The following is a 26,480-nucleotide window of genomic DNA, read 5'->3' on the forward strand; positions in this document are numbered from 1 at the left end:
TGAGTTCGAGCCCCATGTCGGGCTCTGTGCTGACAGCTCGGAGCCTGAAGCCTGCTTCGGATTCTGTGCCTCCCTCTCTCTCTGCCCCAACCCACTCGCATTCTGTCTCTGTCTCTCTCAAAAATAAATAAACATTAAAAAAATATTTTTTTAATACAGAAAAAAGGTTATGAGGAACGGTGGATAGCTAGGCCAGAAAATGGCAGATTAGCATTACAGGATGAAGAGACTGTGTGCATTGAGGACACATGTAAGTGTTCCAGAACTGTCAAAAGTTGTGGATCCACTGATTTCAGAACCTTAGCGAACCCCCAAAAAGACATACACAAAGAAAAAACAAAGACGAAAGGGAAATCTTAAAAGCCCCAGAGAGGAAAGACAGGTTACCTAGATTGACAGTGTACTTTTGTTAGAAATCATGGAAAACAGTAGAACGAGATCTTCAAAGCTCTGAGAGGAAAACTGAAAATCTAGAATTTTATACCCAGTCAAACTATGTTTACTCACCAAGGTCCAGACCAGGCACGTGTCATCTCTTGTCCTACATACTTTGCTGGGTGGTTTGATCGATTAACTCTTGCCCCTCTGCTTTTTTTAACTTTAAGTTGAAGATTTTTAAATCTCTGTCCCCAAACCTGCTCTGTCTCCTACCCTAAAATCCTTGTTTTCTTCTTCTGCCATCAGCATGAAAGGATTATCTAAATCTGCTGCTTGTTCTTCCTCGTCTCCCATTCACCCTTTACCCTACTGCCCTTGGACCTTCTTCTCTGCCCCACTGGCTCTCAGAGGCAATCAACGACCTCCTCACTGGAGATGCAAAGACCCCTTCGCTGCACGTTTGCTTCAGGGGCTGTAACACTCTTATGTTCCGGAACCGCATTTCCAACTTCCTTTCAGACGTTTCTACCTCCACCTCAGTGTCCAGCCTTAACTTGCAATCTTCTCCCACCACTTCCTGCTCAAGCCGTGCTCCCTCTCTGCATCCGTGGTGCCGTCTACCGCTAAAATAATCCTGAGTCCCTTCTGACAGTTACCTTTCTTTCTCTCTTTTCCCAAGGAGTTACCAAGTCTGCTGATTCCGGCTCAGAAATGTCTTTTTTTTTTTTTTAATTTTATCTTTATACAAGTGAATGACATTGGTTGAACAAAAGTGTGTCGGTATAAATAAACACAAAGAAAAAAATTACAATCACCCAGAATCCCACTCCCTAGAGATGATCATTCAGTGAACGTATTTCAGACTTTTTCTCTAAAACAAAACGTACCAAAATAAACATATGCTGTTTGATCACATGTTAAAGACAAACAAAAGCAAGGTCATATTCTATACACTGTTTCAGTGTGCTTTTATTACTTACCAATATCAGGAATCACTATGACAACTTGCTTTTACTACTTATCAATATTATGAGTGTTTCCCATGTAAAAAGATTCATACACCATTTTAATGACTGCAAAGTGCCCCCACTCTGTAGCAGCAGCATGATTTATTTAATAGTTCTCTTTATACTGAACGTTTAGATCAATTTACAGATTTTGGATTATGAACAATACTCCAACAGTGGCACCGGCCCCCCTTCTGTTCCTAGAACCCCGTATCCCTTCCCTGTCTTGCCCCAGGGCCTTTTCACCTGCTGTTTCCTCTGCCTAGAGCACTCTTAGCCACCCGCTTTCAATCCACCTCCACCTCATTAACTCTCCTCATCCAAACACCCCTCCCTCAGGGAAGCTTCTCTGACTTTCACACTTGGTCAACTCCGCCCACCCGCACACACCCATTACTGCTCCTTGGCCACATTTTCCGTATTTCCACCCTGACCTTTATGGATATGATTATCTTATGCACGTCCATCTCCCCCATCAGGCTGTGAGTGCCAAGAGGGCAGGGACCATGACTATATTGTTCATGTTGGTCTTCCTCAGTCCTGAAACCACAGGCGTTCAAAAATATTGATGGGATTGAATGAGTAAATGTACACGTCTGAAATGTCTCTTCAGTCTCTGGGTTTTTCCTTCATTGCTACCCTCCCTGCCTTAGTTCAGGTCTTCCTCACCTCTTCCACACTCTTGTGATAGCCTCTTAACTAATCTCACTTTCAACTCCCTCCACCTTGGCCGTTAGTGCTAATTTCCCGAAGCGGGTATCAGGCAAAAAGCAGCGAAGAAAAAGCTGTAATCCGAGACTACAAAATCAAGTGGTATTGTGCGTTCCTGGTGGGAATGTCAAATGGTACAGCCTCCGTGGAGAACCAGTATGGCAGTTCCTTAAAAAGCTAAAACACAGACTTAGTCTACAATCCAGCAATTCAACTTCCGGGTATGCAGACCCAAAAGAATTGAAAGCTGAGACTCAAACAGATGCTGGTACACCACAGTTCACAGCGGCATTAATCACATCAGCCGAAAGGTGGAAACAACCCATATGTCCATTACCAGATGAAGGGCTAAACAGAATGTGGTCTATTCATCCAGTGGAATACTACTGAGCCTTAAAAAAGGAATGGAAGTTAGGGGCGCCTGGGTGGCTCGGTCGGTGAAGCGTCCGACTCTGGCTCAGGTTACGATCTCATGGTTCCTGGGTTCGAGCCCCGTGTCAGGCTCTCTGCTGAGAGCTCGGAGCCTGGAGTCTGCTTCTGATTCTGTGTCTCCCTCTCTCTCTGCCCCTCCCCCGCTCATGCTCTGTCTCTTTTAAAAATCAACATTAAAAAATAAATAAATAAAAATATTTCAAGTGAGTGACACCAAAAGTGCCTCATACCAATTGTTGTAGGTGCATTACAGCAGGTGCAGAGGGTTAATCTAAACCTTTAAAGGCATTTCCTAAAAAAAACAAGAAAGAATGAAAATAAATAGGCAGTTAGGGGGCGCCTGGGTGGCTCAGTTGGTTAAGTGTCCAACTTCAGCTCAGGTCATGATCTCACAGCTCATGGGTTCAACCCCGCCCCCAACCCCCCACACCCCCCACCCCCACCCCCCTCGGGCTCTGTGCTAACAGCTCAGAGCCTGAAGCTTGCCTCGGGCTGACAAAATAGACAAACTCCTCGTGGGAAAGATCGAGAAGGAGAAAGGGTACAAACAAATGATAGTAGAAATTAAAACTAAAATATTAGAAAATTTACAAGATACATGCAGAGACAATCTTTTTTTAATGTTTATTTATTTTTGAGAGAGACAGAGCGTGAGCGGAGGAGGGGCAGACAGAGAGGAAGACACAGAATTAGAAGCAGTTCCAGGCTCTGAGCCGTCAGCACAGAGCCCAACGCGGGGCTCGAACTCACAGGCCGTGAGATCATGACCTTAGCCTAAGTCAGACGCCCAACTGACTGAGCCACCCAAGCTCCCCTTTGCAGAGACAATTTTCAAAACAATGTAAGAACATATAAACAGGAATATGAGTAGATTTAACATTTTAGAGAATTCAACAATTTTCAAGAAAAATATAAAATATTAAAACGGACTCAAGAAGAAATAAAAACCGAGAGAAAGCAATAACCACGAGAGAAAGTGGACTGAGTAGCCCATCCCCTTCTCTCACGCCAACCCACAAAGACACCCAGCCCAGATGGGGTTTTTTTCCAATATTTATTTATTTTTGAGAGAGAGAGAGAGAGAGAGAGAGAGAGAGAGAGAGAGAGAAGGCACAAGCAGGGGAGGCGCAGAGAGAGAGGGAAACACAGAACCTGAAGCAGGCTGTGAGCACAGAGCCTGATGCAGGGGTTGAACCCATGAGCCGCGAGACCGTGACCTGAGCCAAAGCCAGACGCTTAACCGACTGAGCCACCCAGGCGCCCTCCAGCCCAGATGGTTTTACAGGCGAAGTGCAATCAAACTTCAAAGAACAAATAAATGCTACCTTACCCAGGCTTTCTCAGAGGCTTCACAGAAGAGGGTGGAGTGGGGATAGGGAAGCCCGATAATGCATTTTGTCAGGCAATATAAAATGCTGGTGCTGACACCACAACCAAAGTTTGAAAAAAGTGGGAAAGGAAAATTGTACCTCTACCCGACTCAAGAAAACATGCAGTCAGTCAGTCCTAGGCAGAATATTAGAAAACCGGATCGTGCAGTGTTCACAAAAAAAGGTAAAATCAGTACCTTGTGATCAATTTGGGTTCACCCCCCAGCATACAAGGGTGGATTAACATTAGAAAATTTATTGTAACAGATGATACTGTAGGATCAAAAGAAGACAACAATGATCATTGCCATAAATTCGGGGAAAAGCCTTTGATACAAGTCACCGCTCATTTATAAGAGGAGTAAAAAAGAAAGCGTGTTATGAACCAGGAAGAGGAGACCCCCCCCCTTAGCCGGACACGGGTGTGGGGCAGAGAAGCAATGTTTCCACGGTAACCACTCCCCCCTTATTCTACAGCAACACCAATTCCAGCCGAGCACGTGGTTGGCTCCACTCAAGACGACATTTCCCAGCTTCCTACCGAGCTTGGTCTGAGCACGTGATAGGTTCTGGCCAACGGAGCGTGAGCGGAAGTGATTCGGGCCGTTTCTGGTTATGCCTTGAAAGGTGAGAAGTGTGCCTGCACCCTCCTTCGTCTCCCCCAGTGGCTGGAATGAAGGTGAAGGTGAGGGCTGGGGCAGCCGATAAGGGAGGCCAACACACCAACGCTGACAGCTGCCGCACGAGCCCCAAAATGACTCAGGTGTACGTCTCAGGCACGCCTCGGGTACACGGCCTCAAAACCCTGCAGCAAATATCTTATTTAGGGCAAGCGATGTTGGAAATATTACTAGTAAAACCAGGAGCCAACCAGTAACCACTGTGGGCACTTGCTTTCATCGCGGTGGTAGAGACCCTCGCTAAGAGGATAAGGCAAGAAAAAGGAAAAGAGTAGAAAGCTGAGGAAAGATGTCATGGCCATTATTTGCGGACAAGATGAGTGGTTAAATACAAAAGTGAAGGAAATCTACAGACGAATCCTTACAACTAAGAAGGGGGACCCACGCCTGGAGCGAGATCCAGACCCGCACACAGACACCAAACCCCGAGAGCCGACGGGAACCCCCTGCAGATCGCTCGGGACTGCGTTAGGGCTTTGCGATAAATGGTGCTAGACAATTAATTGCACATATGGAAGAAAAAAACAAAAACGAAATCAGACCCCCTACCTAACGCCATTCATAAAAGTCAATTCCAGGTGCATTAAGGTCCCGATGGGGAAAAGCGAACCTTTAAAACTCTACGACGAACTCTAACAGCACAACTAAACTTGGGGTGGGGCCTCTGGGCGGCTCAGTCGGTTGGGCATCCGACTTCGGCTCAGGTCACGATCTCGCGGTTTGTGAGTTCGAGCCCCGCGTCGGGTTCTCTGCCGACGGCGCGGAGCCTGGAGCCTGCTTCGGATTCTGTCTCCCTCTCTCTCTGCTCCTCCCCTGTTCACGCTCTGTCTCTCTCTCTCAAAAATAAATAAAAACATGAAAAAAAAATGTTTTAAGCTTGGGGTATGTCTGGACTTCTTGGACAAGAAGGCAGTAATAATAAAGACAAGTGACAATTTTGACCGCATTAAACTTAAAACGCCTGTCCATCAGCAGTCAGTGCTGACGTTAAACCACGTGTACCGAGTGCTTGGTAGACCTCAGACCTTACGCGCTGTCCCTGTCTTCGTGAGAAGTACAACCGTCCGTGCCCCCTTCCGCAGGGTCAGAGCGCCGTCTGGGTTGAAAACCCCACGTGTTGGGTCAGGACAAATACCTGGGTGCCCAAGTGAACTCCCACTCCTGTTCTCGCCACTTATGTGGACCTGCCCGTCTATGCAAAATTGCTTTGCTCTCCGGAAAGGCCCGGACCGGTCTGCCCAAGTTGGCGGCAGCAAGAGAGCGGGGGAAGCGTCATCCTCTCCGGTCTGAGGCTCCCCCGCTCGGCAGACTCGCTCGACCCAGACTTCAGGGTTCCGAGTCTCCGGTGGCACAAAATCGGACTGCCGGCTGGTTGACGGATGGATGTGGATGGCGGTCGTTGGGAGGGCACCTCGTTCCCAGGTGGTCACGCGTTGTTACCACCCTCGCACGCGGTCTACGTGTTCTCGCTCTAGGGACTTGTAGCGTCCCCCCTTCCGGAGTCGACTCTCGTTGTTGCCTAGGAAACCACATCCATTGCCCCCAGGTGAAGTGAGGTGGCCCCTCTTCTGTCCGTGAAACCCACGGAAGCAGCACCACCTGTTAAAGGCGCTGTTCTCGAGGTGCTTGGGGGCTGGCAAGACGGCAGCCTGTCAACGCTTTTGGGTAATCCTACTCCGTGGCTTAGGGAAGGGGATGACACTGTTCAAGAAAATACCTGAGCTGCCCTGTGGTGTGTTCACTTCCCGGAGGCACCCTGTATCCTAGAATTGTGGAGTCTTAACATGTTTGAAAAAATCTAAGACAACATACGTTCTAAACTTATTCTTAACTCACTGGCCATCCTGACAAATTCGTTAAAACACTGGCATTAAATATCTGAAACCTTTTTAGGGGCGCCCGGGGGGCTCAGTCGGTGAAGCGTCCGACTTCGGCTCAGGTCACGATCTCACGGTTCATGGGTTCGAGCCCCGCGTCGGGCTCTGTGCTGACGGCTCGGAGCCCGGAGCCTGGCTTCGGATTCGGAGTCTCCCTCTCTCTCTGCCCCTCCCCTGCTCACGCTCTGTGTGTGTGTCTCTCTCTCTCTCTCAAAAATAAATGTTTAAAAAATAAACATAAATAACTAAACAAGCTTTTAAACCTTTTTAGAAGCACATCTGAGCTGGTAAGAAATTTAAGGAAATGAGGAAACCCCTCAGAGGCCAGAAAGTAAGAGACACAAAAATTCAGCGGGGCAAGCTGGAGCTGACAGGGTAGGGCGTCTGCCGAGCCCGACAGGCCAAGGCTTTGGTTTGAACTGTTACGAGGAGGGGCGAGGCGGGATGATCACGGCAGTGGCAAACACTTTAGGAGCACGTACAGTCCCCCAGCCGTTTCTCTAAGTGCTTTACGTATACGAACGCACAGCCCAGGGCACACCCAAGGCGGTGGGGGTCAGCTCCGAGAGCTACACAGCGGAGGAGCAAACATGAACTTTCTCTGAAGGAACGGCCCCTCCGGCCAACCTCGAAGAATCCCCACGGATACCGTCCCAATGGGTATAATCCGCGATGCTTGAAAACCCACCAAATACACGAGGCAACAAACCAGGAGTGAAAAATCAAGAGAAGGGAGCACCAGCAGCAGACAAGCAAGGACTCTATAAATATTAGGATTAGGAGTTATTACACAGGGATGAAGGAAGTATTTAATATTTTTAAACGTAAGAGGAGGAAGCCAAAGCACCGGTCAGAAACACGAGACTGTACGAAACGACCCCCCGGGGTTGATCTTCTAGCCACAAAATTCTAGCTGATTTAGTTCATGAACCTGTTTAATCAGAGACAGAAGGCCATTTGAAAACCCAATATGGAGACTGCCGATCTGGGATTAAAATCTTGATTTAGTTTTGTTTTTGTTTTAATTTAGATTTGATTAGTGGATCCTATAAGTGCTCCCAACAAATCCCACCCGGCATCTCAGCACAACTTGAACTGCACCAAAGGATACTTAAACAGCCTTGTTTGGATTTGCTGATTGATTAAAACTGCCCTGGAAAGCACCCGTACTCATAAAGCCCGACTGTGCTCAGGACACAGGAAGACAGGAAGAGACCCTCCGTCGTCCCTGCAGCTCCCCTCCTTGCTCTATGACGTCGTCGTCCAGAGGCCCAGAGTTCCACACTTAGGCCACTGTCTGCATCAAAACATCCTGTCATCCAGGTGGCTTTCACAACCAATGCTCTTATAAACTAATTACGAGGCAAAATCCATGCCTGAAATGCGTTACAAAAAATATTTAAAAAGGCGTAGGTAGCAGCAACGGAAGAGTAAAAGGGAACTACTTAAAAAAAAATCACGGAGCAGAACACGGATCAGAGTGCCAGGTGTTCACTTCTGCTGGAAATAACGTCCCTTCCGGTGCCCATCACGCTCACATCCTCTATCCGAGGGCCCTGGCCTCTCAGCGCGGAGCTACCGAGGGAGCTAAACCGCCCCCCCCCCCCCCGGTCAGAGGGCGGGGGACCTGAAGCACGGCGTGCGGGCTGTGAGTCTCTTGCACACGGAGGAAGGCAGTGCCCACGTCCCCCGGGGACAGTGCCTCCTTTCTCTGGACAGCACAGGACACGCTCTGAACCTCCTTCTCCTTTGTTCCAGTGCTGACCACGCCCACTTGGGGCGGTAAGTTCTTTCTTTAACGCATCAGTCGCCCATCAGTCGGGGAAGCTGCTTCCAGGCGAGAAGCTACTTCTCTGGCCTTCCGTCGTGAGGTCATCAGTGAGTTAAACCCTTCTCGGAGCCTCGCCTGACCTCCAAGTCCTCAGGGGTCCCCTCACTTCGTCCCCGGTTGTCGTCTCCCCCTCGCTCCAGGCCCCACGGGCCATCTGGCCTCCCGGTCCCCAAACAAGACTGCAGCCCGGCCTGCCACCCTGCCGGCCCTGTCCGTTCCACACGCCGCCCCGTGTCCCCCCACGCGTCAGCCGTCTCCGTCTGGGCAGGCCGCTGGGCTCGACGGCGTCACACGTCCCTCCCTTGTCCTTCCTCCTCGCCCAGGGCCGCACGGCAGTGGTGTCCCCGCGTCCACGGCGTTCAGACAGGCGTGCGACTCGCATCCGTGCACTAAACCCGCGGCACCTCAAACGCTTGCCCAGGGACGACCCTAGACCTCGGCACTGCCTTCTGGAGAATGAATTGCTCTTGTCAGCGAACCAAGTTTCTCGCTCTTGTGGACTTTTACCCCCACTCGTGCGCCCCCAAGTCACCGTCCCATCAGTGACTTCAGCGGGAGCGCTGCAAGGGGAAATCACGCACAGACGGTGTCAGACACGCGGACAGGGGTGGTTGTCCCTCCAACGTGTCCCTCAACGCTGAGGAGGCCATCAGGGCAGAGACCGGGCACAGCTGGGAGCAGGGGAGACACCACGAGCAGCGTGAACGCGTGGCAGGGCAGGAGAGGATGCCGGGGCCACGAGCTGCCAGCCGCAGCGACGAGGTCCGCCTCCGGTGTCAGCCACGCGGTCCACCCCGGCCCACGGCTCTGCCGCGGGACCCGCCCCCCGCCCCCAACCGAGGCTCCTGCGAGCTGGCCTCCCCGGGGGGAAATTTTCCCGAGAAAATTCAATACTGAGTTAACCAGTTCCTCGAACCGGTAAAAACCAGGATGCGGAAATGTTAGGGTTAACGCTCAGCAAGGGGGCCGCGGTCGGCACTCGTCCGTCCGAGGGGCAGATGGGGAAACCAAGACCCGGGGAAGTTACAGGCGGGGTCCGTTCCTGCGCGTTGGTCCAGATAATCCCGAGACCCGACCCGGGCTTATGCGGGAAGCGCGACGTCCCTGTGGCTCTGGCCCACAGTGAGCGTGGGGACGCGGCCGTTGGGGCTCAGCTGGGCTCTGCTCCACTTACTGGCTTCTAAACAACCTTATTTCTATTTAATAACGAAGGATTTGTGATTACTTACAATTTCAGACACTGGGATTTGGTACAGTTACATGGCTTTTTAGACTTTGTGTCCCATGAACTAAGAGTTACTCTACAAAGATTAAAAAAGAAAATGTATTCAGATCGTTACTCTTTCAAAGGAGACTTAGCTAAGCATCTGGCGTTTTTGAACAGAAACTGAAAATCGCAACAGCAGACAGCTATCGGTCTCAGTCACTGGGGCCTGATCACAAACGGACTGGCGTGCCCATTCGCAGGACGGAGCCGGCCTGGCCGGTCCCAGCCCGCGAGGCCACCCGTGCAGCCGGGGGTGCAGAGCGGGTCCCTCCCCGCGAAGACTTCGGGAGCTCCTTCCCTCGATCTGCTTAAACCCCGACTGTGTGGGGCCCCTCGCACCAAACAGCTCCTTTCACTGTGTGCTTCCCAAAGCCTGAATCCCAACGGATGATATGAGCGAGACAACAGGAAAGCCATCATCTCCTATCGTCCCCGCGGTGTTGGGGCCGTCCGCAGTGTCACAGCAAGCGTGGGTGTGCCTGCCGTGTGGCTGCTAGGGACCTCCCTCCTGACTCTCCCGGGGATTAGCCTGGAGGCCGTCTGCAGGGGCGTCAGAGGCGAGGCTAACGTGTCCTGGCCGCCGCCAGCCGCGGGGGGCAGCTGTGGGTGCGCAAATCGCAAATCGGGAGCGGTTCCCGAGCGCTGCCCCCGACGGTGCTGCCCCCTGTTCCGGTGGCGTGAGTCGTTTCACCGCCACGGCGTGGACACCAGCACCTGCACAAGAACCCCCGGCCGCGACGGGGCTGTCCCGGGGCGCGTGCGCTCCCCTCCCCGGGGCCACGCGCTCCCCGCGATGGCGCGGGCAGGCTTCGCTTCTGCGTCCCCCCGGCTGCTCCGGTCTGGGGTTTCCCACAGGAACTACAGCAGGTGCTCGGCACAGCCAACGGTGGCCGACGGTCTCCTGCCACCACACGGCACGGGGACCACTCTGTGCCCTTCGCTCCGTGGCTACCGCACTCTGCCCACTCACACACTCAACTCCGGGAGTCAGGACAGGACTGAGGCCCGTCCCGGATCCCAGCGCGTGTGCCCTGGCCGGGGTCCCTCCTGCGCTGGCACGCTTCACCCGGCACCCCTTGGCCCCAGCAGCCTGCCTGTCTGGGCTTCTGTTTCGTGACACCCCTGCCCCACACTTGGTAGCCGGCTCTGGGGTGAGCTGCTAATTCGTACTTGCAGAGATCCTCCCATGTTTAATACAATGCGCCCAAACTGTGTCCTGAATGCCATATTAACTCATTACTCATCTAGTTTACTCTTCTCCTTCGCGGACAGCACACTTGCCGACTTCTGTCCCCACGGGTGCCCAGAGGTGGCAGATCTGGCCGTACTACGCCCTGGCCTGTGCCCCCGGGATCGAACGGGGGCTGTTCCGAGGAGGGGGTGTGGACACCCACTCCGCTGCCCTTGCCCTCGGCCCTCTCGGACCTGCGCCCACAATGGGGCACAGCGTGGCCTCGCAGTGCCTGTCCAGAGGAACCAAAGTCGTTCCCTTTAGGAGATGGGGTGGGGGCACATGGGGACAGCCCAGGGGTGACCTGCTTTAGTTGTGGGAGGACAGAGTGCAGTTCGACAAATGTCCAGTATCAGGAAGATGCCACCGGGCGTTTCCTGAGAGACCGTCACGTGGTCGGAACTGTGATAAGAGCTTCAGGGAGCGCCAAAAACTACACGGCAGAACCTTGGTCTGCGAGCATAATTCCTTCCGGAAACATGCTTGGCATCCAAAGCACTCGTATATCAAAGCGAATTTCAAGAACCATTGGCTCCGATGTAATCATGTGACGTTCGGCATCACGTGTTACTCGTGTTGCAAGACGCCGCTCGTTTATCAAGCGAAGGTTTATCGGAAGTGGTTGCTCGTCCTGCGGGACGCTCGCACAACAGGTTCCTCGCCAGCCACGGTTTTACCGTAAGAACTCATAGTGCCAGCCCTGGAGGAACCCAGCCAATAATTTCGAACATGAGATACACACAACTGACAACTCGGAGGACAGAAGGTATCGTAGAATCGGCTGTCACACGATTCGATACCGACTGTAAAGGATATAAAATTCAGAAACGGTGGCTTAGCATAGATGGAAGAAGTTAACGCAAAACCAACGACTTTGGAAGGAGACAGAACTGGACCCCGTCGGTCACAGGGGTGTTTCGGCTGCAGTAGCCGCGGGAGCGAAGAGACCACGTCAGGGGTGAGCACAGAGCGTACGAGGGGCAGTCGTGCTGGGGACGGGAACTAAACTGGAAAATCCCATGGCTCCAAGAACACCTGTCTACGCTCTTCCACCACCCTGCAAACAACCGAGTCGGGGGAGATCTGCACGACTCTGCCTCAGAAGAGCACGATAAATAAACTGCACCACCGCGACATGACCTCGTCTTTAAGAAAGGAGTTTTCAGAGAAACAGACTCGTGAATGTTCTTTATTGTAACGCTCGTGACGTTGCCCAAAATAGTAGCGTCTACGACCTATCCGAATTCACCGGACACCCGATTGATAACAAGATTACTAAAGCCATACGGGGGTGACGGGACATGAATTATTAAAGGGATATTTTTACTGATATGACAAGCTAGTTAATAAGTTAGCCAGTTCACCGCCCAACTGGAAAGAATGAGGACGGGGTGAGCTCGCCCTGGAGGACGGCTGGCCTGCCTCCACGTCATGTGCTGGGCGAGAGACCACACGGAGCCGACGCAGCTCCCCTTCCGATGTCTTCAGACCTTATTTGACCTCGTTATCTTGCGGAAGTCAGAGAGGAAACTAATGAGCACCTAAGGGGGTGACAAGGCAGCGCAGCTCAGCCGTGGTTGGGAACTCGCACAGAGCCGCACAGCAGCAGCTTTCGGACCGCCCGCTTACCACAAACGGCACAGTCCTGAGTACCGTCCAGATGCCACTTTCACCAACGGTACCGGAGGGTGGGGATACACATCACCAGGGCCGTTCAGTCGAGTGACATCGAATCAAGTCATTGTTGGCAGCAACGAAACACAAACAGAAAGCCCGTGTGGTTCCCGGCACATCATTTGTAAGGGAAGAATATTTGTATGACCCGCACAGGTCCTTCGAAATAGAGAAAGATACGTGACTGCTGGAGCAAACCTAGGAGAGCCTGGGCAGACGGTGGGGGACGGGCCGCACAGAGAGCTCCCTGCTTACTGCTCCCCCGGGAAAATGTGGGTCGGCCGAGTCACAGAGGAACCCCGGATGGCACCGTGACCCCAAGAGCACACACCTGAAATAAAGCATTAGAAAAGCCAAATCCCCTCGATGGTGCCAGACACACCAAAGCACGTCGTGAAGCAATACCATGGGCCAGATGCTCCCGGGGCCACAAGAAAGATAAAGGGAGTGTCTTCGGGATGGTGACGTCACAGGTCACGCCGTGTAACCACAGATGGGAGGCGTCGCCCAGGTGGCGGCTGCTTGTCCGGGGACGTGAAGACCCATGATGGTAGGTAGGACCAGTTTCGGTAACAGCGACCACACCCTCACGGATCCGTCACCAAGAGGGAAGCAAGGACAGGGGCTCCACACAGCCAGACCTCATTAAGTTAACGCAAAGTCATCGACTGCCCCGTTACACCCCTTCCCCCCCCCCCCGGAAAGACCGGTTGCTAAAACCACAGCAGCAGCAGGGAACCATGGGAGCCACCGACACTGCCCAGCGACCGCGCGGAGGGGAAGGCATCGAGAAACCCAGAACCCCGCCAAGCGGTTCGCCTGGCCTCTCAACTGCCCCCAGACACCTCTCCTCCCACCACAAGCCCCACAGGGACGTGGAGGGCCCCAGAGGCCCCAGGGAACATTTCCTGCATTGCTTGGCCTGATTTCTTTTCGGGCCCTGGGCTGTCCGACCACATCAGGTCGTGCGCCCCAAACTCGCGGAGGCAGGAATACACTGATCTCCACAAGCAATTAAAGGGCCCGATGGATGGGGCGGAAAGGGGTGCCCCATCCAAGGTTAGCGCATGAACGCTAACTGGACAAAGTTCCAGCCAGCTTGGTTAGTTTAATTAGTTACAATCAGAGACATGACTTTAAAAGGGCAAGACGAGATCCCAGATTAAGTGCAGCCCGTGCCCACGTGGAGACCGTGTGCCTCGCGCCTGCCACTGAGTGGGGGCTGACCCAGCAGGGAGGCCACGGCGGGCAGGGGCTGGCAAAGGGCTAAAGACACACCAAGACCACCGCCAGGTGACTGCCACACCATCACTTACGTTGATGACAGCCAAGAAGGAAATAGAGCCTCTCAGTTTAAACTGACGTGAACCCAAGACAGAGCTACGAACGGCAGCGAGCCTCTGAAACACTGGCACGGCCCAGCGGGCACCGCGGAAGCCTCTCCGGCCACAACACACCAGACACACGCGGCCACGTTGTTACTGTCACCACTCAACGTACAACACAGTCTCGAGAGGTCGGGAAGGTTTACAGGCAAAGCTGATTTTGCGACTTACGATAAAATCACAAATGTACCCAAGAGCCTCTTAAACTCTGACATTAAAGAAAGCGACAATTGACTGCTTTTAATCCTTACCCAGCCAAAGATATTTTGGGTGGTCCTGGAAGGGTGGATCCCGAAGGGACAGTAGACCCGTTGACTATGGATGGTAAGGCTCCGTTATCGAGCTGTATAAAGTCAAAGGCAAGCGTATTTCGAATTAGTGCGTGTTTTAAAAGTTCCATCCCGCCAACCCCTAGGTACAGACAACAACGACTGGTGGTTACATTACGATCACTTTACAACGTCACCTATCACCACCACGACCCCACTGACACAGAGGGGGCTCCGGCCAAGGCTCCTCGGCAGCAGTCGGGGGGGAGCCCAGCCCAGGTCTCCCACACCCCCTGGCCACAGTGTGCCCGGGAGGAGAAGGCCCTGCCTGTGCGGACCAGGGGGCTCTGGGGTGGGGCACAGCCACGGCTGCCCGGGTCCTGCACCCCCACACAGGGGACAGCCATCGGCCGACTGGCCGGGGACACTGACACGGACAGCTTTTTCGCTTTTAGGACTGCGAACTGTGAAATAAATTCAATTGCAAAGCTTCCATAAGCTGGAGCTGTTAATTTTGATTACATTCTTAGTATAACATAAGAGATCTTGGCATCCGAAGTCTTATCAACCATTAGTTTTTCATCTATAGAGTCCGTTTCAACAAATCCAGACACAACGTCACAGCCTCGCACCCTCCACGCCCTTTGCCTTCTCTGCTGTCATTCACCCTTCTCTCTGCGCCTCCTTAGCGTGGCTCACAGAGGGTGTTCCGGGGGAAAGGAAAGGGCGGCAAAGTCAGCAGTGACCTCACTCTCTTCTCAGAAGCCCACGGAAAAGTCAAGTTCTGCACACATTTAGGTTTTGAGATGATTTGTATATATCACACCTCAGGAGCATATCCTTGTCCCTTCCTCCCCTGACAACTTGCAATTAAAAATTAAGCTTTCTATAAAAAGTACGGTCTGGTGGGGCGTCTGGCTGGCTCAGTCGGTGGAACATGTGACTCCTGATCTCGGGGTGGTGAGTTCGAGCCCCACCTTGGGTGTAGACTCCTTAAATAAATACAACTTTAAAAAAAAAAAAGTACAATCTTAGAGAAGCAAATGCTTTATTCATTCTCGTTTTCTCTCTTTTGCCTCTTGTTAAACCGTGCGTCACCACTGGCTGTGGGGCTTGAAGACACTGAGAAGCCACCCCGGGTCCCACCTTCTTCAGCACAAAGCCCCCGTCCTCCGGGGAACCTCCCCCAGAGCCCCTCTCTTCCACCTGGGGCTCTGCCCTCCTCGCTCGATTGCCAGGAGGGAAGTGCTCACAAGTTCCTGAAACTATCCCTTTCCTGTCACCCAGACACCTGTCAGGCCTGTGTCCCCAGTGGCGGCCCAAAGTTTTGCATGCTTTCGGAGAAAGGACTTCCCGATTCTCAGGATCGAGGCAACTCTGTGCACAAACCAGGCACAATTTCTCTTCCCCCCTTTGCTTATTTAGCCCCAAAGCAAAGCACAGAAGAGGTAGCTTCAGTGCCCCACGGGGGGTAAATCTAGGGTGACTTTGTGCCAGAACCCGTGACCTTCGTCAGCGAAGGCTGGCCACCCGGGAGTGAGGGCGTGACCTTGCTAAACCGCAGATTCTGGGCCAGTGAGTCTGGGGCAGGGCCCGAGATCCTGCATTTCTGGCAAGTTCCCAAATGATGCCCAGGCTTCTGGTCCACACAGCGAACTGAGTAGCAAAGCGCTTCAAAAAATATACAGAATCTGGGAGCGCCTGGCCGGCTCAGTCAGGGGAGCATGTGACTCTGGACCTTAGGTTGGTGGGTTCGAGCCCCGCGCTGCGGGTAGAGAGGCCTTCAAAACAAAATCCTTCAAAATACACACACGGATTGGGGTTTGGCAGAGAAGCAGCAAATGCGTTGCTAAGATGATTGCCTCGAGGTCCACACCGGATAAGAAGTCAGGGCAGCCGACGCGGGGACAAGGACACAGCCACGGAAAGATGGGGAGGAGGTGGTCAGAAAGGAGGTCGTGGCCCAAAGGGGCACAGACAGGGGCCGAGACAGGACAGGAAGGCCGGTGGCGTGGGGGCCGCCAGGAGGCCGGAGGCCTCTGTCCAGGGTCAGCAGAGACTCTGCATCCCGCGCCCAGAGGATCACGGCCCAGGATCTCCCGCACGGACCAGTCCTCTCTCCTCCTGCCTCCCGTATCTTTCGAGAGAAAGCGATTTACTCCCTCAACAAACGCCCACTGCCTCACCGCTCTCCTCTGGTCTCGGGGCCTTGAGTGCCTTCTCCACCCCGGCGACTCCCCTTCCCTCCAGCCCAGGCCTTTCCTCCCCTTCCTCACGCTGGCCTGCAGACCCGCATGGACGACTCCCGCATAACACGGTCCCTGGGGCGCCTCAGACATCTCCTGCACGACGCGGCAAGCGCAGCTCCTGGTCCCCCTCCCAAAACGTGCACCTCGCCCCTTGGTGGAAACGCCGTCTTTCCATTTGTTCGGGCCGAAAACCTCGCAGGGACCCTTGCCTCCTCTTTCCCTTACTTCCCTTACCCAGCCCATCACAAGCCTTGCTGACGGCCATCAGGGGACGGGGACGCTGCTTCGGCTCCCCGGCCCCTGCCCCTCCCTGGTCCTGTCCTTCCTTATCTCTCCCCCCCCCCCCCCCCCCCCCGCCACCGTCCCCTTCCGCTACCTTCTTTTTTTTTTTTTTTTAAATTTTTTTTTTTCAACGTTTATTTATTTTTGGGACAGAGAGAGACAGAGCATGAACGGGTGAGGGGCAGAGAGAGAGGGAGACACAGAGTCGGAAACAGGCTCCAGGCTCTGAGCCATGAGCCCAGAGCCTGACGCGGGGCTCGAACTCACGGACCGCGAGATCGTGACCTGGCTGAAGTCGGACGCTTAACCGACTGCGCCACCCAGGCACCCCCCCGCTACCTTCTTTCTACCCACTCCAGCCCAGCTCCCCCACGGCCACCTCCTCCCTGTCTCTACAGCAGGATGACTCTGTGCTGTGATGTTCTGCTTTCCTGGAAAGTTCTCCCACGTGATAGTCACAGGGCTCACCCTCTCCTCTCTTTCAGGCTTTTGCTCGACCGTCACCTCGGTGGAGCCGAATGTGACTGCCCTCCTCCCCAGCGGACTTCCATTCCCCTACGCCCATCCTCCGCTCTCCTAGAATCCGTTATAAATCGTTACATCTGCCTGGTGTCTGTCTCCCACACTAAAATGTAAGCTGCAGGGGGCAGAGTCACACGCTTTCTTTTCTTCCCTTTAATTTTTTTTTTTTAACGTTCATTTATTCTTGAGACAGAGGGAGACGGAGCACGAGCGGGGCAGGGGTAGAGAGAGAGGGAGACACAGAATCGGAAGCAGGCTCCAGGCTCTGAGCTGTCAGCACAGAGCCCGACACGGGGCTCGAACCCACGGACCGCGAGATCGTGGCCTGAGTCGAAGTCGGACGCTCAACCGACAGAGCCCCCCCAGGTGCCCCCTAAAAGCACTTTAAACTTTAAAAAAGCATTTCCATTACACCAAGGAAACTGAAGCATATTCTATCCCAAGTGGGCAGCATGTGCTGGTGGGTGGCTGGGCCACAAAGGACGAGTTCAACAGACGGGCACAGCGACGGTCTAGAGGCCGTAGCAAGGGCATGACAGCCCCCACGGTAGGCACAGAACTGTGTCTCAAACTCACTCCACTCCCTCCCGACCCCCGGGGTCTGACCCAGCGGCGAAGTTACGGGGTACTTGGTAAAGGCAGAGGATAAATTCTATTTCCTGAGTAAGCCCAACCTCGACAATTGAAATGTTAGGAGAAAATAATGCCCAACTGTATTTTTTTTAATTTAAAACAATGACTCACTTGTGTAACGAGATTTAATTTTGCTGGGACTGGCAAAAATCTTCCTACTAAAGTAGTCATTGGTTTAGGGACATCTGTAAGGAAGACAATTAAAATTAATTGGTAACATGCATTGTTTCTTTTCATTTGCACATGGAAGAAAGTACAAACATGATCACGAATCACGGATTTATCGTGTGCAAAATCATTTAAACTTATCTTGATCCCATTTGGTTTTTTACTCTGTAAAACCTTTGGAGTCAATGTATTTTATTTTATTTGTTTGCTTATCACACCCTTTGTCTTGGTCATAAAGCTACTTAAGCTCCCAAGGATAGTCGACTATATTCGACACACACACACACACACACACACACACACACACCCCTCTGTTGCCAGTGCCCAGGTTCCCAAATTGTGTGCCAAGGTGCCCTCAGGTACCACAGCCAACTCAGCAGGGAGTCTCAGCGTCGTCACACTTTCAGAGGAAGCACAGCGACATCTGTTGGACGCACACACGACATCTGTTGAACTACTTCCAATTTATGTGCATTCTCTTTTCAAATGGCTACTCTCTTGCTAGGATGTAAATACGTACAAGGCTATTTGGACCACACTCTTTAACTACCGGCACTGATAGTATCTCTCTGGTCTAAGGGTGCTACGAAAAACACTCCCCAGGCGTTAAGAGCCCTGAAGATCTCTGTGTGCATGAGTCCAGGTAGAAGAAGAAATGTGTCTTAGCGTCCTGAATCACTTAACCAACGGGAACACATTTCTTGCTCCTGGCTTATGCAGCCTTTGAGTGACGTTATCTTGAGACTCTGGTAACAGGATGCACTGATTTTACGCGGGTATTTAATATGTGCATGGGGGCGGGGGGGTTACGATTATGTGACAAGGAAGCAGATTTGGAGAACATTATATAAACCCTCTCCTTCTGTGGATCTAAGGGCATTAGGATTTTGTCATGTTCCAGAAGGACGGGAATGAGGAAAGCACCCCTCTCTGCCCGTGTAGAGGATCAGACGCCTCTCTGACCTACAGGGAATGAAGCCAGAAAATCCGTGGGCACGTAGCAAAGGGCTTCTAGAAGACAAAACCCCAAGCCCAATCCTGTATCGTTGAAAAGCAAACGTCTTGAAGGCATTTTGTCTGTCCCTAAATAAAGACAGGATGGGATAGGAGTCGTGATATTTCTTTTGGCCATGAACTCCAAAGTTCCACCGAAATGACATCTGTATTTATTCCTGATTTAAATTATTGGCAGGTGCATCACGGGGAACAGAGTCAACATATTGTATCAACTTTGTGCGATAACAGATGTAATCAGACTTCTTGTGTTGATCAGTTCCCAGTGCATACAAATGTCAAATCACTACGTTATTCACATGAAACGAGCATAAGATGGTATGTGAATTATACTTCAACAACAACAAAAATAAAACAAAAATAAATCATTGGCAAGGTCAGTGAAACATCGGATAACAACATTCTGGCTAACTCCGGATTTAGAATAACAATCACGTATATAATCCACACAGAGAGGCCCAGTTCTCAAGAATGAGTGTCTAACTTTTGTAAACCCAATCCTAAAGCGATGTCATTTATTCTTTCTCTGATCATGTATAAGCAACTTGGGGAGAATCAAGTACTTATAGGTCATTAATTATGGTGATGCCCGTTTAAAGATGTTTTGGAGTGAGTGGCAGCGAAATCAGCAGCGGCTATAGTTATTTCAAAGCTCACGGTGATTAAAGCCCAGCCATAGTTCTCATCCATCACGTGAAAACGTTCCCATTAAAATGTGTATGGTTTATACCCCACCTGAACAGTCAGCCCCTACCCAGTGTAGGGAAGTTTGGTATTTCCGCCCAGTCCCCTGTAGACACACCCACCCGTCGGTGACAGCAGTCTCCTCTTGGGACCCCCAAAGCTCTCTGCAGCCAGCAACACGAGGGGGTAACCGCCCAAGAACACAGCGCACATCAATTCGTCTACAAGGATTTGTTTTCTATTCCTACTTCACCCACAAGGGCTGTGAGACTTGCCACGCTGCCCGTTTCATAACCTAACTGCCTATTTCACGTTTACTCTACATCCAAAGCCAAACACACTCACTCACAACTTACGTACGACGTAGGACACAATTTTCGTAGGAGTTTGCTCTGTACCTGACTGTAGGTAATTATTTTGGTCTGGATACTGAGGAACCAAATGAAGTGCTTTTAGCTCTCTCGTGCCAGAATTATCTACACACAGCATTTGTGTGCCCCCTTTCAACTGACATATCACCTAAAATGAGAAATAATGATCAGGTTTCGTTTTTAAAAGATATCCAGTAATAGGAACCTAGAGAACCTTAAATCTGAGAAAGTGACTTCAATCCAGAATTTCAGTTTTAATGGAAAACGGCAAACTAGAGATCTGTTCTCGAGTTCTGACTCTACGATAACATGCTCTCTGGAGGCACCGCCCCCCGCCCCCGGAAGCGTGTTGTGAGACGTGTCCGGTGTGCTGCTGGAAGTCTGCGGACGCCTTCCCCTACGGGTGCCTGCCCGCGGAGGGTCAGGGTCAAGAGCAGGCGACCATGCACCAGGGCTCCCTCCACCACCCTTGGGCCCCACTGTCAGCACGAATGAAGAGTGTGGCGATGGGCCCAGTGCCAGCCCCGTTCAGGTCCAGGTAACCGTAAGAAAGACTTTGTCCCCCTGACTTCCATCTCTGGAGCTGGTCACACCCTTAGGATAATCTTTAATTTTATGACTTGTTCTCCCCTGCTATACACACATATTTATCATTCTTGTACATGTGTGTTTTTTTTTTTCTAATGTTCATTTATCTTATTCCCTGCAAGCACCATTTAGAAAGGCTAATCCGGGGCGCCTGGGTGGCTTGGTCGGTGAAGTGTCCCGACTTCGGCTCAGGTCACGATCTCGCGGTCCATGAGTTCGAGCCCCACGTCGGACTCTGTGCTGACCACTCAGAGCCTGGAGCCTGTTTCAGATTCTGTGTCTCCCTCTCTCTCTGCCCCATCCCCACTCATGCTCTGTCTCTCTCTGTCTCAAAAATAAATAAACGTTAAAAAAAATTTTTTTTAATTAAAAAAAATAAAAAATTAAAAAAAGAAAGGCTAATCCAAGAAGCCGAAGATTCGAAGAGGCCACGTCAGTCTTCCTGGGCCTGACTGGCACTCTCAGATCACCCAGTTGGATTCGAACCACCGACAAATCCTCAGCAAGCCAGGTGAGTCCGTCAGTCAAAGACATAAGTCAAGCAAAGCACAGACAGAGTCCTCGCTGGGTGCGCTCCCGTCCAAGCCATTACGGCGTGAATACGGAAGAGAAGTCGTGGTTTCTGCCCACGCACAGCTTCTAATTCTGACAGTCAAACCACAGATACCCAGAGAAGCTGTGGTTTCTGACTTTAAGTCTCCTTTGGGTTTCCCAGACAGGAAAACCTGAATAAGCATAAAGGACTGAGGTTACCAGAATAACGCACGTAGAGCCTTGCAAATGCTGATTGCTGGGTCAAACCCTTAGATCACCCTGACATGGGCTAAGAGGACAGTATTCATGTTTGGTTGGAATTTTATTTGTATTCAGAGGATAGAGCCCTAGCCACACACACACACACACACACACACACAGGTGCACAAAACTGGGGGAAACGTCCAGAGTGGGCTCTCCCGGTCTCTGCCGTGTCCCCCCCCAGGACCGTGCCCAGGCTACTTGGTCGTCAGGCAGCACTGGAAGGTTCTCATCCTGCTCGCCTGGTCCAGGCATCCTGGGAAAGCTCTGCTGTCAGAACGCGTGGGCCTGAGTAAAACCACAGAGAGGCAGGAGCTAGTGTGTGCCCCAGCTAAGCCCGAGTCTGTGATGAGCTCATTTTCAAGTGTTTCCTAGTTCAAGCCTGTGCCTTAGAGCTTAGGCCTCCTTTCTCAGAATAAAGAGCCGCCACGGAGAAGGCAATCTCTGTCTCTGGTTCCTTGGACTCTTTGCTAGAGGAACAGGCGGGCCCCGATCCTCGGGCTCCCCTCTCCTCCGGAGGCCTCACCACACGGAGACCTGGAGTCCCAGATGTACCACTGGCAAGCACACCATGTAGCATCTCTGTTTTCTGAACCGTGAAACGTAGATAAAAATTATGTCTCCCCTACAGAGTTGACAGGAGGATCAAATGGAAATACAAAGTAACACCAGCGCATAAACCACGGTCATGCAAGTATTACTTGGCATTATTAGGAATGTGGGGGCAGGCAGGAAGGGAAACAGCCACCCCGGAACCTCAGCACCGCCCGCCCAACCACAGAGCTCTGCAGGCTCCTCGGTCCCTGGGCCACCCCCCGGGTCTGCACTGGCCGAGGGGACTTGCGGTTACCCTCCTTGGCAACACGGCAACGCCCCGACCTTTGGTCTGCTACGACCCGGGCAAGGAGGATCTTGGAGACGAACGGAGCCCTAGCAAGGTCCTAATTACGTCCCTCTTCCGCGAGATGAGACAGCCAAAAAGGCGGGGTCGACAAGTAAACAGGATGAAATCAATGACTCCTGTTGACTTGGCGACGATCGGAGTCAAACGTTTAAGATCCCGTTAGACACATTTCTTTGGCATCGTTACCATTGGGTTAGAGTCTTTCTTGAGAGAGCAGCCGGCGGCCTCCTCTGCTTCCTGGGATGACTCAAACGTGTGACAGGGTTCGGGGCCAAGAGCGTTCTGAAAAGTTGCCTCCTCTGGGTTGTTACTTACAACTGCGCCACCGGCTTCCTTTATTTCCACCTAAAAAAAGCAATTTTTATTCTAGAGATCACACCGTGGACACGGGTTCATGGCTGCATAATACGGAAAATTCTCTGTGGAAGTTACGTTTTTTAAAGTAAAGAGAGCCCTTCCCTTTCCTTCTGCCCCTCACTGTCATTCTCCCTATGGGGGGCGAGGGGTGAGGGGGTGGGGGGGGGTGCGATGAGCCATCTGACCAGCGTCGATGGGGAGTAAGGACCTGGAGGACTGAGACCATCTGCCCTCAACTGAGGTACCCCGGGTGTGGAGCTGTGATTTCGAGGTGGCGCTCATGCTGTTTCAAACACACGTCGTAAGGACTTCCTGGCTGGCTGGGGTGCCCCTGGAGCTGCTGGACGGCCCCCCACCCTGTAAAGGAGCTGACAGCCCTGTGGGACCTCCCTCAAAATGGCCTCAAAGGCTGCCCCTTTCTCCCCGTTCTTAGAGCGTGCTCATCAGGTTGTATTTAATGTTTCAGTTGACTACTTTGTTTTTTTTCTCGAGACGCCCGCAATCCCCGCTGATGCTTCAGTAATGTTGAGAACGCATTTACAGCCGAACTTACAATTACACAGTAGTGCTCTCCTGACTGCGTGGCAGGACGATCACTAACAAGAAACACTGAGGTCAGGGGGAACTGCCAACCGTGTCTCCAAGCCACGTGCGGTAACAGCTGCCCACTCAGTGGCACGGGGCACCACCACCAGAGAGGGGGCGAAATGCCAGGGGTACCACTGAAAATCAATGCAATTTAAAAACCAAAAAGACTCATGGGGAGCCTGGGCGGCTCAGTCGGTTACACGTCCGACTTCGGCTCAGGTCATGATCTCGCGGTCCGTGAGTTCGAGCCCCACTTAGGGCTCTGTGCCGACAGCTCGGAGCCTGGAGCCTGCTTCCGATTCAGTGTCTCCCTCTCTCTCTCTGCCCTTTCCCCACTCACACTCTGTCTCTCACTCAAGAATAAAAAAATAAATAAAATAAAAACATTTAAAAAAAAAGACTCAGTGGTTAAAGAAATTGCCATCAGATTTCGGTATTCCAAAACCATGAGGATTCTTCCTAAAATTTGCCGAGAACACAGTGACTTTCCAAACTATGTCCCTTTAGGGGGCAGCACACATTTCCTCGGGATCCTTCGTTGCCTTTAAAAACTGACTTGTTTCCTTTCGGCGAGAACAAAGCAGAAATCACCAGTGGTTCTAAAAGGGGGCGGTCGGCTGACAATTAGCGGGAGTTTACGTAAACTGGGATTCGTGTTACATGTGCCCGAGGAACAGCCCCTTAGCAGCAGAAAGCAGCTCTCACATTTTGATTCCACGATTCCATGAAAACTCAACCACACTGCACTTTTCACAGGCACTATTAACACTAACGTCAACAGGGGCCCCTTTCCTAAAGCCAGTGACAGCAACAGGGCCCAGGACGACGCGCTTCCTGGCTCCTTCCCTCTGCTGCCCTGTGCTCTCTGCAGCGTGAGCCCACCTTGGAACCAGGGCCCCGGGACCCGATTCTCCTCCAGGTAGAATGGCTCGCTGGGGAGCCGCCACCCGGCTTCCAGAGTGGGGCGCTCAGTTGGAAGGCGTGAATCCAACCGGGGATGCTACGAAAGGCTTGGGGGGGGGGGGTCTTGGGACGGCCAGTGTCACTCTGTCTGGGACAGGGTGACAGAGGTCCCGAGCCTTTTTCCCACATGGGTCTTACTGGAATCACCCGGACACCGGGGTGGGCGGCTCCTTCCCTGGCCCAGGCGCCCAGGGGCAGGACGGCGGGACTCCTGTGCGGGGCCAGCAGGGAGGACAGGAAGTGGACGTTGTAGGCCTGGGGCTGCGGGGCCACGGGCAGGACGGCGTCTTCCAGGGGGCTGAGGTCGGGGAGGCCGGGGTACTCCGCCAGCATCTCCTGGGCGTGGTCGCCCCCCCCCAGCTCCGCTCTGCCCTGGGTCTCACAGTCCGCCTGCAGCGGGGGGCTGAACGCGTGCAGGAGGGGCTCCGTGGGGTCCGCGGGGCTCAGGTACGCGTCTTTAAACATGTGGAACTCGCCCTCCTCGTGCTTCACCACCACCGGGTCTCTCAGGGTGAGGTTTTCGGAAACAAACGGACTGTCTGCGCTGAAAAGGTCTGTCACCATCTCCTCGGGACTGGACATCCCGCCAAGCAGAGGGGCCTCCTCCATGTCTGCTGAGGGGACCTCGGGCCGGGCGTCGCCCTGCACCCCTCGCCGCGCGCAATCCGGCCGGGAGCCAAGCACCTGCACACACATGGCCAGGTGAGGGGGGTGCGGCCCCGCCCTGACCCCGGGGGTCCCTCCATCCCCCACCCAGGGCCTGACCCGGGAGAGGTCCCCCCATCCCTAAGGGCCTGACCCGAGAAAGGTCCCCAAGGGGCTGACCCGAGAGAGGTCCCTCCTCCCCCCCGTCCCTGAGGGCCTGACCGGGGAGGGGTCCCTCTGTCCCCAAGGGGCTGACCCGAGAGGTACCCCCCCCCGTCCCTGAGGGCCTGACCCGAGAGAGGTCCCCCCGTCCCCGAGGGCCTGACCAGGAAGAGGTCCCTCCATCCCCGAGGGGCTGACTGGGGAGGGGTCCCACCCGTCCCCAAGGGTCTGACCCGACAGGTACCCCCGTCCCCGAGGGGCTGACCCGGGAGAGGTACCCCAGTCCCCAAGGCGCTGACCCAGGAGAGGTACCACCATCCCCGAGGGGCTGACCCGAGAGAGATCCCCCTCTCCCCGAGGGCCTGACCAGGGAGAGGTCCCCCCGTTCCCGAGGGCCTGACCCGAGAGAGATCCCCCTGTCCCCAAGGGCCTAACCAGGGAGAGGTCCCTCCATCCCCGAGGGGCTGACCCTAGAGAGGTCCCCCCCACCGTCCCCGAGGGGCTGACCCGGGAGAGGTACCCCCGTCCCCGAGGGCCTGGCCCGAGAGAGGTCCCCCCGTCCCCGAGGGGCTGACCCGGGAGAGGTACCCCCGTCCCTGAGGGCCTGGCCCGAGAGAGGTACCCCCGTCCCCGTGGGGCTGACCCGGGAGGGGCCCCGCGGTCTCCGAGGCCCTGACTAGGGGACCCACGGTCCCTCTCCCCTCCTGCAGACCCCTAGGCCGGGCCCGGGGACCGCGGGGATATCGATGTCGGCTGACGTTTCAGTTGTCGGAGGGGGCGCGGGCTCAGGCCTCTTCAGGGGGACGCACCTGGGGCCGCGGGGGCTGCGGGAGCGCGGATCCAGGATGCGGGGCGGGGCGGGCGGGGCGGGCGGGCCCCTCACGTGCCCGTGGCCGTTGGCGGTTGGGACTGGGAACGGGGCGGGGCAGCGGTGGGCGGGGCCACTGCGGGGGCGGAGCCGAGCTGCGGGTGCGTCAGGAGGGGGCGGGGCCGGCTGCTGCGGGGTGGGAGGTCGGAGGCGGGGCGGGGGGCGGGGTGAGGGCCGGGGAAGCCCCCCGGGGTCCTCAGCGCCAGGCTCACAGGGAGAAACTGAGGCCCTCAGGCCAGTCTGACTTGTTCGGATCAAAATTAAGGTAGATTTTTTTTCCTTAAGTGAATAATACATAATCTCTCCTACTGAAATATTTAAACATTATAAATGGGGCTGAAGTTTCCTTAAGCACCGTGCCAGTCCCCAAAGGGGATGCTGAAGTCGGCTGTGTATCTTTCCAGCCCTGTCCAGGGCCTCACTTACACGGGCATGTGTCGATGAGCTTACTCTCATTTTATGGCTGAAATAATCACATCACGAGGAAGTTCAGCGGAGTTCGGGGCAGGGCTGAGAACGCAGTGGGGCTTCCCGAACTGTAGGGATCTGGAAGGCAGCCGAAGCGAACAGCAGCG

The 26,480-nt window shown here is 53.5% G+C and overlaps 1 protein-coding gene across 1 annotated transcript in view; it reads right to left on the minus strand.

Annotated features, from left to right (window-relative positions):
* TESMIN (testis expressed metallothionein like protein) overlaps window positions 1-24,882 on the minus strand; it is a 35,887-nt gene extending 11,005 nt beyond the window's left edge. The window contains exons 1-5 of the mRNA XM_032594941.1: window positions 24,369-24,882; window positions 22,509-22,667; window positions 20,063-20,183; window positions 17,910-17,983; window positions 14,095-14,186 (exon numbers count right to left, since the gene is read on the minus strand). Coding sequence (XP_032450832.1) covers window positions 14,095-14,186; window positions 17,910-17,983; window positions 20,063-20,183; window positions 22,509-22,667; window positions 24,369-24,839 — 917 coding nt within the window. The 5' untranslated portion in view covers window positions 24,840-24,882. The remainder of the gene's footprint in view (window positions 1-14,094; window positions 14,187-17,909; window positions 17,984-20,062; window positions 20,184-22,508; window positions 22,668-24,368) is intronic.
* Between the last annotated feature and the right edge of the window lie 1,598 nt (window positions 24,883-26,480).

The sequence above is a fragment of the Lynx canadensis genome, chromosome D1 (genome assembly GCF_007474595.2).
Source record: "Lynx canadensis isolate LIC74 chromosome D1, mLynCan4.pri.v2, whole genome shotgun sequence".
NCBI classification, from domain to species: Eukaryota; Metazoa; Chordata; class Mammalia; order Carnivora; family Felidae; genus Lynx; species Lynx canadensis.